The sequence below is a fragment of the Phasianus colchicus genome, chromosome 6 (genome assembly GCF_987193195.1).
Source record: "Phasianus colchicus chromosome 6, bPhaCol1.hap1.1, whole genome shotgun sequence".
Classification (NCBI taxonomy): Eukaryota; Metazoa; Chordata; class Aves; order Galliformes; family Phasianidae; genus Phasianus; species Phasianus colchicus.
Genome location: NC_143441.1, coordinates 4,957,904 through 4,968,799, shown reverse-complemented (window position 1 = coordinate 4,968,799; position 10,896 = coordinate 4,957,904). Strand labels below are relative to the sequence as shown.

The window sequence follows — 10,896 nt, the reverse complement described above, 5'->3', positions numbered from 1 at the left end:
GATATCTGTTATGTCACCCATGGGAACCCGTGAGGAAAAAGAAGCTGAAGCACTTACAAGACCATGCAGTTGCAAGCATCAGAGCTGCCAGCAGCAGCATGTCTGCTGCTCCTGCTCAGCTGCTGTTGAGACTGAGAGATGTGTGAGTGGGGCCCCAGGTGGGAGGAGAAGTCTCCAGCGATGTTTTTCCTGTGCATAGTTTTTCTCCGCTGAAGAGCCGGTAGGTATCAGCTTCCAGCAACGGGCAGCAGCACCGTGAGCGTGTGCCCTGCCTTTGATTTGGAGCGTGGCAGGAAATGCACAGCCACAGGATTTCAGTTCTGAGCCTCAGAAGAAATGCAAACACTTCTTGGAGAGAAAGACTGGAAAACAAAAGCAGAAAGACACGTGGCAATGCGGTGTTAAGCACATATTGCTCGGAGAAGGGACAACGGCCTCTCTTTCTAGTAAATACCAATGGCAAAGGCCGTTTCACAGAATCACAGAATCACAGAATCACAGAATCACAGAATGACCTGGGTTGGAGGGGACCTCAAGGATCATGTAGTTCCAACCCCCCTGCCTAGCAGGGCCACCAAACATACACCTTTACTAGATCAGGTTGCCCAGAGCCTCGTCCAACCTGGTCTTGAACACCTCCAAGGACGGGGCATCAACAACATCCCTGGGCAGCCTGTTCCAGGACCTAACCACCCTCCTAGTAAAAAACTTCCCCCTAACATCCAACCTAAATCTTCCCTCTTTTAACTTAAAACCATTTCCCCGTGTCCTGCTATTATCAGCCCTTATGAAGAGTTTACTCCCCTCCTGGGAGTAAGTTCCCTTCAGATACTGAAAGGCTGCAATGAGGTCGCCCCGCAACCTTCTCTTCTCCAGGCTGAACAAACCCAAATCCCTCAGCCTGTCCTCATAGGGGAGGTGCTCCAGCCCCCTGATCATCTTCGTGGCCCTCCTCTGGACCCTTTCCAAAATCTCCATGTCTTTTTTGTACTGAGGGCTCCACACCTGAACACAGTACTCCAGATGGGGCCTCACAAGAGCAGAGTAGAGAGGGACAATCACCTCCCTATCCCTGCTGACCACCCCTCTCCTGATGGAGCCCAGGATCCCATTTGCTTTCCGGGCTGCCAGAGCGCACTGCTGGCTCATGTTAAGTTTCTCATCTATCAGGACCCCTAGGTCTTTCTCTGCCGAGCTGCTCTCAAGGACAACTCCCCCCAGCCTGTACAGGTGCCTGGGGTTCTTCCGGCCCAAGTGCAAAACCTTGCACTTTGCCTTATTGAACCTCATTAGGTTCACCCGAGCCCAGCTTTCCAGCCTGTCAAGGTCCCTCTGAATGGCCTCCATTCCCTCCACCGTATCGACTGCACCACTCAGCTTGGTGTCATCAGCAAACTTGCTGAGGGTGCACTCCATTCCCTCATCGATGTCATTAATAAAGATGTTAAAGAGCACCGGTCCCAAGACAGACCCTTGAGGGACACCGCTCGTTACCGGCCTCCACCTGGACATAGAGCCATTGACCACCACCCTCTGTCTGCGGCCTTTCAACCAATTGCTTATCCATCTAGTTGTCCACCCGTCAAATCCACTTCCCTCCAGTTTGGAGATGAGGATGTGATGGGGGACCATGTCAAAGGCCTTGCTCAGGTCCAGGTAAATGACATCAGTTGCCTTCCCTTCGTCCACCAATGCCGTCACTCCATCATAGAAGGCCACAAGATTAGTTAAGCATGACCTTCCCCTGGTGAAGCCATGCTGGCTATCTAGGATCACGTGCTCGTTCTTTATGTGATCAAGCATATTGTCCAGGAGGATCTGTTCCATAATCTTCCCAGGCACGGAGGTGAGACTCACCGGCCTGTAGTTACCCGGGTCCTCCCTGCTCCCCTTCTTGTAAATGGGAGTGACGTGACCCTTCCTCCAATCGTCCGGGACCTTACCTGACAGCCACGACTTCTCAAATATGATGGAGAGCGGCTCAGCAACCACCTCAGCCAGCTCCTTCAGGACCCTGGGATGCACGCCATCTGGCCCCATAGACTTATACTCATTCAGTCTAAGGAGGCACTCTCGGACTTGCTCAACCCTTACAGTGGGGAGGGATTTACCTCCTTGGTCCCCACATAGAGGTATGGGGGTGCAAGACTTAGGGACATGAAAAAGACTAGAATCCTGGCCACCAGTGAAGACCGAGGTGAAGAACTCATTCAGCACCTCAGCTTTCTCTTCATCTGTTGAAGCCATTTCTCCTTTTAAATTTACCAAAGTAGGTACGCCCGTTTTGGCCTGTCTCTTCTGGCCAATGTGCCTGTAGAAGGTTTTCTTATTGTTTTTCACGTCCCTGGCCAAGTTCAGTTCTGCCTGCGCCTTGGCTTTCCTGATCCCACGTCTGCAAGTCCGGACGGCATCCCTGTTTTCTTCCCAGGTGACACAGCCTTGTTTCCAGAGCTTGTACACCCCTTTCTTCACCCTCAGTTCTCTTAGCAGGTCCTTGCTGAGCCATGCCGGTTTTCTACCTCTCCTGCCCACTTTCTTAATCAGGGGAATGGAGACCTCTTGTGCTGCCAGGAGGGCATCCTTGAAGAGCAGCCAGCTCTCCTCAACGTCCTTATCTTTGAGGGCAGCGCGCCAGGGGATCTTGGCCAGCATTCCATTGAGTAGCTTGAAGTCTGCTCTTCTAAAGTTCAGCGTCCTGGTCCTGCTCTTTACCAGGCCCACATCGCTTGAGATCACAAACTCAACCAGGGCATGATCGCTGGAGCCTAGGCATCCTCCAACCTTGACGCCTTTGATGATCTCCTCAGCGTTGGTGAGCAGCAGGTCCAGCAACGCTTGACCTCTGGTCGGTCTGTCCAATACCTGAACCAGAAAGCTATCATCAATGGATTCCAAGAGCCTTCTGGAGCTCTTGCAGCTCGCCGTGTGGTTTTTCCAACAAATGTCCGGATGGTTGAAGTCCCCCACCAGGACAAGAGCCCGTGAGGCAGACGCCTCACGCATCTGGAGCAAGAAAGCCTCATCAGCAGCCTCCCCTTGGTCAGGTGGCCTGTAGTATACCCCTAATACCAGCTGACCTTTATTAGTCCCATCTCTAATCCTAACCCACAGGCTCTCAACCTGTTCTTGACTGTTTCTCATGGGGAGCTCCTCACAGTTTATCCAATCTCTGACATAGAGAGCAACTCCCCCACCCTTCCTACCTCTCCTATCTCTCCTAAAGAGTCTATAGCCGTCGATGGCAGTATCCCAATTGTGGGAGTCATCCCACCATGTTTCTGTGATAGCAACAATGTCATAACTTTCAGAATGCATCACAGTTTCCAGTTCCTCCTTCTTGTTACTCAGGCTTCGTGCATTAGTATAAAGGCACTTCAGCCGGGCTGTCCGTCTCACCACCTTCATAAGCGATCCAGGATCCGCTAGAACAGCAGCATCCCCAGCATCCCCCTGCCCTACTCCCTCCTTTTGCACTCTGCCATCATTGCCCACAGAGTTTGGTACAATCCCTCGAATGAACCGTTCAACCCCAGTAGCCTTTATTTTGCCCCCTTCCCCCTTCATTCCTAGTTTAAAGACCTGTCAATGAGTCCCGCTAATTCTTCAGCTAATACCCTCTTACCCCTCAGGGACAGGCTGCTTGCATCAGCAGCCATCATGCCAGGTGCAGTGTAGATTGCCCCATGGTCAAAAAAGCCGAAATTCTTGTGTCTGCACCAGCTCTTAAGCCATCTATTTAAGAGTTGGGTTTTTCGGATCCACCCTGTACCTTTTCCCGACACCACGGGCGTAGAAGAAAAGATCACCTGCACCCCAGCTCCTTCTAGTATTCGCCCCATTCCCCTGAAGTCTTTCTTGATGGACCTCAGGCTTTCCTTGCCAACTTCCTCGCTGCCAGCCTGAATTATTAAAAGTGGGTAGTAGTCTGAAGGCTGAATCAACCTAGAAATTTTCTTTGAAATGTCCCTGACCCGTGCCCCAGGAAGGCAGCACACTTCTCTGCGGGTGGGGTCGGGCCGGCATATAGGGCCTTCTGTTCCTTGCAGAAGGGAGTCACCTACAACAATCACCCTTCTGTCCTTACGTGTAGAAGCAGTCTTGAGGCTTTGGGGTGACCGCTTCATCTGAGGCAACCTCGTGGGTGAATCTGTCTCCACACTCTCGCTAGTCTCCCCCTCAAGTTCCAGGTTTCATTTTCTGTCAGGTCAGGCAGGTGGGTGGCTTCAGTGCAGGAGCAAGGAGGAGAGAAGGATGGAACAGACTTGAAGGAGAAGGGGGAGAGATGCATGCACACAGTCCTCCTTGCAGCGGCAGCCCAGGGCAATCTGCTGTGTGGGCAACCTCAGTCAGTTACAGTCACATTTGTGCTAGGGACTGTATGGAGAGAACACGAGACTAAATCCCTGTGGCCAAAATCTGCCAGGGCAGATGAAATGTGCATCAGTCCATTGCTATTCTTCTGCCCACAGAGCAGAAATCTGCCCAAGAGCTGATTCTGGATGAATACGATTGGCGCATGGCAGTGATGGATCTCACACAGCTCATGTCTAAATGACAGCTACTGCCCCAGTTTTGTCCTGAAGCTTTCTAACACAGCAAGTCTCCCGGAAGGCATCATTACAAATGAAACTTTGTGCTTTCTGTTGCAAGAAGGGACGTGTACTGGGCAGATTGCTTTCAATCCATAGGGCTTTCCAGGTTAAGACTATCACCAAATAGTTTTGTCAGTGAAGAAACGATCAGCATGGACTTTGCAGATAGCTTCAGAATCCTTCATTTGAGAGAAGTAGAAATCCAAATCCTCAGAGAGATAGAGATGGAACTGCTTCTGGCTGGGCAGCTCATCCACACTATGGGAGCTGATCTGGTTTATTCCAAATGATCTGTGGTTGAGCTACTGAGGAATTATTTGTTGAGGTGACTGTTTGGCATCTGCCACAGTGAGGGTCCCAGTAGGCACAATAGTAAGTAGCAGCATCATCCAGAATTACATTTCTTATGGTAAGAGTGCAAAGTTTCTGACTAGGAATAGTTTGAATCCCATATCTGTGCCTTTGGAAACCCTCATCTGCCACTACTGTCCCTGATGAAAAATAGATCATCCTGACTGGAGCTTTATTCTCCTTCTGTTGATACCAGTGTATGACGGTGTTATCAAAATTTCCAGAGAAGTCCTTAAAATGACACTTCAGATCAGCGTTTCCTTGTGCCATGGTGATGGATACAGGGCTCTGTATGGGAGTTTCCTGTGCAAATCCATCTAGAATTACAAAAAGGAAAAAGTAGAAAAGAAATGATAAGAAAAGAAAAGAAAGGAAAAAAAAGAAAAGCAAAAAAGAAGAGACATTAAGTAGCAACTGGTAAGCAACCACTTGGGAAGACATCTGTTAGGGCAAAATCCATGGTTGCCTGTGAGGAAAAAGAAGCTGAAGCACTTACAAGACCATGCAGTTGCAAGCATCAGAGCTGCCAGCAGCAGCATGTCTGCTGCTCCTGCTCAGCTGCTGTTGAGGCTGAGAGACGTGTGAGTGGGGCCCCAGGTGGGAGGAGAAGTCTCCAGCAATGTTTTTCTGTGCCTATCAACATGGGGCTGTGCTTGTCAGGAAGCTACAGCAGCCTGGGAAAGGAGCAAGGGCGGAGAAAGCTGAGGTTGTCTAGAAGATGGTGGTCCTGTCTGCTTTTCAGAGAAATGCAAAGAACCGCTGCCCCACGCGAGGACTGAAAGGCACGATGGCACATTCATTCACACACAAGCAGTGTTCAGAGCCTTGCCAAACCACCAGCGTGGCAATCTCTGTGAGGCTGAAGGTCCAGTCTCTCTAGTGCAGCACCTCACAGGAGTTGTGCCTGAGGGTTCTAATCAAATTCAGTACTCGGCTTTGGAGCTAACTGACAGACAAATGCCAGCTTTCCTCTGCATGGTGAACGGAGGCTTTGACCATAGACACTAATTCTTAGAACTCAATGACCTTTGCTCAGTGGAGGCTCAATGGAGACCAGGCCCACGGAAGAAGAGTGAAGTCCTGTCTGGGTGCATCAGGTGAGAAATCGAGACAATGAAATTGGGCTTTTGGGGCTGCAGAAGGAGTTGGTAGTAAGTGCAGTGACAGCAGAAAAAGAATGAAGGAGGATCTAGAAGATCATGTAGTTTTCTCTCATTGTTTCACGTGTGTGCCTCCTTTCAGATGAGAGCCTCCAGGAGATAGAGATCTGTTTCTCTGTTTGCTGTACGGCTTTCAATGAATAAGGAATACTTACCACTGTGCATTGTTCTCAGGCACAGACAGTCTGTGCTCACTGTCAGGTGAGTGCTCTGAGTACAGTCAGTTCTTGGCCATAACTGCCTATTTTTATCCGTAAGTGACTGAGACTGTTCAGTTTCTGCATGGTACAGGTATGTGTAAGTACAGAAGAAATATTCTGAGAATTAGTTGAGATAATTCATTTAGCATTTGCCATGTTAATCTTTTGCTTTTACTCTCCTGCTGCAGAAAATTACCAGAGAAAGGTGGCATAAAGGAGAATCTGCATCTGGCAGGAGTTGAGAGCTTGAGGTTCACAGTGCCAAGTGCCTTTTTGTACAGCTTACCTTTGCCCATCTAATGCTGTGAAGCCTTGATAATACCAATATGCACAGTGATATGTACCGGTATCCCTCCGGGTTGCTTTCCTTATTGTCAGAACACTGTTGGAAGGATTTTTCTGCACTTGAAACTTCGCTCTGTCATTGTTGTCATCGAAAGTAGGTGCAGATCCAGACATGTACAGTATCCTCTTGGGTGGCTCCCCGGGAAGCTGCCTGTACCAGTGCACAACGTTTTCACTGCTCAGGCATGTCATGGTGACTGAGCTGCCCTCCAACAGCCTGAGCTCTGCCGGGCTTTGCACCGGTACAGCCTGTGCATCTCCACCTGCAAGGGAACAGGGAGGAGCTGCATGTAGGCCAGGACCCACCAAGCTTGGAGCAGGGACTGTGTTCTCTATGCATGGGATGCAGAGGAGAAAGGAAACGGCACTTACGGGACAAAAATGAAGTCACAGCGAGTAAGGGAAGCAAGAACATGCTGTGTGCAAGAGTGAAATGTAGAGCTGAGGCAGTGGAGAAGTGTTATAAAGCCATCCAGGTGGAGAAAGCATCAGCAGCTGGGAGGAGGAGATGACTCATGGCTCATCCAATGGAAGCTCTTCAGCTCATTGCCAGGGAGGGCGTATTTGTGTGCGGGAAATTCACCAGCAAATGAAACCCCATCAGTAACACTGTAGAGAGGACCTAAAATATTCAATCCAGTAACTGTTTTGTGTGCACCTATCTATCTATCTATCTGCTACACTCCATTTAATCTTACCCACAAATCTTGTTAAGCACACGCGTAGAAAGCAGGGTTGTTCAGTTGTGCACTTCCCCAGGTCTCTCTACTCCTCCCAATTCCCAGGGCTGTTCAAGAAGCATCTTTCATCAGCCCTTTAGTGCTGCCATTCCAGCGTGAAAAACTGAACATTAGGGGCAGGACTGCTGCTGGTAGGGAGAGGAAACAATGAGCTCAGGCCACACAGAATAGTGACAGAGACAGTGAGCTCTGAACATGATTGCCATGTAATTGTCTTGGCTTTCGTCTGGAATTCCTTCCTCTGCTTCAGCTTGTGGGGATGTCTTGAAGGCTGTGAGATGGGGGCAGGAAGGCAGCTGTGGCTCTCGGCACTTGTATGAAAGTGTGCTGCTCAGGTTGCAGCCAGCTTTCTGTAAGGGCTGCCTGCAGGCTGCTCCTGCTGTGGGACACCCAGTAGGCACAGTAGTAGGTACCTTCATCATCATCACGGATGTTTAGAATTGATAGATAGCAAAATTTGTTCCCCGTTTTGGAAGACAAGTACTTGTTCCTATAGGATTCCGAATCATAGAAAACTTGTGATTCTCCTGTCACAGAAAGGAGCCATTCAGGAGCTCTGGCAGGCAGTTGTCGGTACCAGTGGATGTAGGCAGCCTGGAAGTTAGCTATGCCCTTAGGTTTGCACTCAATATTCACAGTTCTGGATCTCGGTTTGGTAACAGATGGTGGACTCTGTAGCAGCAGCACTTGTGCATGTCCCTGTATCAGAAGGAGGGAAAAGGCAGCAAGCACTGCCAGCCTGCTGCCCGCAGGCGTACGCAGGACAGCCTTCTGCTGCTGCTGCAAGTGGAGCCTCCACGGGGAGGGGAATGGATGCAAGCAGGCTTCAGCCAGGGCCAGCAGTGGCAGCAGCAGCAGCAGCAGCATTCTTCTCGTGGTGCCTGCTTGCCTGTGCCCCAGAGAAAGCCCCCAGCTCTGTGGCAGGGACAGGGGCTGTGCCTGAGGGCAGGATGTGACTCACTAGCGGCCACCCAGAGAGGGGCCCTGCGCAGCCAGCAGGTGATGCTGTGAGAAAGCAGCACAACAGAGGGACCTTACAGTCTGGGCCAAACGGTACATGAAACGCAAACAGTTTGGAGCCCACATGGGATTTGCCTCGAATAAAGATGCAGAGGGAAGGTGAGGCCATTCCCACACGTCTCCTGGCATTCTAGGATGTGGTTCAGGAAGCAGAGCATATCTTTGTGCGGGTTCCCTACGGCTCTCTGCTGCTGTGCATCCCATATGGCACAGTAGTAGGTGGCAGCGTCTTGTGCAGTGAGCCTGCCCACTGTCAGGGTGCACTGGGATTTGGCGAGGTCCTTCTCGATGCTGAATTTCCCCTCGTCGGACTCACTGTCAAGGAACAGCCTGGTTGCCATGTAGGCAATGCGCCTGGGAGCTGCCCCCGGCCTCCTGCGGTACCAGTGAATGAAGACTTTGTCAAAGTTGGAGATGGAGATGCGGCAGGTGACGAGCAGTGTTTTGCTTTCAGGCTTGGTGATGGACGCTGGACTTTGCTGCAGGGCTTGTGCAGAGCCACCTAAGGGGAAGCAAGAGAGAAACTGGGCAGACAAAGCTGGAACAGCAGAGGTTCCCGCTATTCATGCAGGCAGCGGGGCGAGCAGGGCACGTACAGGAGAAACCAACTGCCAGCACGAGAGCTGTCAGCAGCCACATGGTTGCTGCTCTCCTTGGGGCTTCCCTGCGTGGACAGCCTCAGTCTCGCACTCGAGAGATCCCAGAGCAGATCCGAGCGGTGGAAATCACTTCTTTCTGATTCCCAATGGGGCTGTTCTACCTGCCGATAGGATCAAGAAGCGCTTGCAGCCATTTCCACAACAGCGGCCCCCAGCAGCCAGCTGGGGTGAAACCGGACCGTGTCTCTTCCCAGTGCCGCTTCCTTTGCCTTCTCCCCCTTGCAGGCGGGTTGCCCACAGCAGCCGCGCAGCCCCGTGTGCTGTTTGTCACGTCCTGCCCCTGGTGAGCTGCACAGACAGGCAGGCAGCAGGGCAGCAGCAGGGCAGGGCTGCAGCCCCTGCCCCAGCGAGAGCGCAGCCAAGCAGTGTGCTGGCTGCTGGGGGTTCTGCAGGGCTGTGGGCTGCCAGAAACACAGTCAGAGGCCGCTTCCTGTGCCTTTGCAACTCCTCATTGTCAGAGTACAGATGGGTCAGCCTGCTTGGTGCTAGCCTAGGATGTTTCTCTGTAAGATTCATCAGAGAGTTGCTCAGTCCCATGTAGAGAACGTACTGGAGGAGGCAGCTGGATCCTGAGGGGTGTGCATGTCCCACAGCCAGTGCCATTTCTACTGTTATTCTCTGCCTTGTGAGGCAGCTGTCTTCACACTTAGCCATTTCCTTTGCTTTTGGCAACAAGACAACTTCAGCAGGCTGGGGCACATGCTCATCCTTAGTTGAAATGGAAATGCTTTCTAGTATGAACGTGAAGGACACCTGCAGGACAGCAGGAGCAATACACTCGTTTCTGTGATGGAGAGCTGGCGTCCTGAGACGTAGAAAAAGCTGAGGTACTCAATGAGAGCTTTGCCTTGGTCTTCACAGGTGGTCAGGCTTGGTGTGTCTGCCAGGACCCTGAAGCTCTATGTGCAGGTGAGAGGAGCGGATTGCATCCCACTATAAGAGTGGAACAAGTCTGAGACCTCCCTGGGAAACTGAATGTACGTAAATTCATGGGGCCACCTGACATGCATTCAAAGGTTCCGAAAGAGATAGCTGATGTGGTTGCCAAGCCGCCCTCCATCATATTTCCAAAATCATGGCTGTCCAGTGAAGACACCAGGGACTGGCAAAAAGGAAAGGTCACTCCCATTGTCAGGACAGGGAGAAAGGATGACCCAAGGATCTACAGACCAGTGAGCCTCACCTCCGTGCCTGGGAAGATTACGGAGCAGATCTTCCTAGAAGCTATGTAATGGCATGTGCAAGCCAAAAGGTGATCCGAGAGGGCCAGCATGGCTTCACCAAGGGCAGATTAGTTTGGACAAGAGAAAGCTCCAGGGAGATCTCATTGTGGCCTTCCAGTACTTGAAGGGAGCTTATAAACAGGAGGGGGAATGGCTGTTTAGGAGGGTGGATAGTGATAGGACGAGGGGGAATGGTTTTAAACTGACACAAAGGAGGTTGGATATTAGAAGGAAGTTTTTCACACAGAGGGTGGTGAGGCACTGGAACAGGTTGCCCAAGGAGGCTGTGGATGCCCCATCCCTGCAGGCATTCAAGGCCAGGCTGGATGTGGCTCTGGGCAGCCTGGTCTGCTGGTTGGTGATCCTGCACATAGCAGGGGGTTGGAACTGGATGAGCATTGTGGTCCTTTTCAACCCAGGCTATTCTATGATTCTAGGATTCTATAATTCTATGATGACATGAGTTTGTTTTGTAGCATGAAGATATATCAGTGTCTGAGCTACCTATGTATTGTGCCTTGGTAGTTTTTTTTAAGCCTATTTCCATGCTTTTTTTGGATATGAAGAGAATAGCACAAATGGAAGTCCTTGGTTTTCTTTTATGAT

General features: G+C 50.9%; 2 gene segments (V, D, J or C); both read right to left on the bottom strand.

Annotated features, from left to right (window-relative positions):
* Nucleotides 1-6,773: 6,773 nt before the first annotated feature.
* On the bottom strand, nt 6,774-8,407 carry LOC149917387 (immunoglobulin heavy variable 3-30-3-like). The segment is given in 2 exon segments: nt 6,774-6,911; nt 7,347-8,407. A coding segment is annotated over 1 exon segment (621 nt).
* A 15-nt stretch (nt 8,408-8,422) lies between these two features.
* On the bottom strand, nt 8,423-9,442 carry LOC149917386 (T cell receptor gamma variable 9-like). The segment is given in 2 exon segments: nt 8,423-8,910; nt 9,005-9,442. Coding segments are annotated over 2 exon segments (531 nt in total).
* Between the last annotated feature and the right edge of the window lie 1,454 nt (nt 9,443-10,896).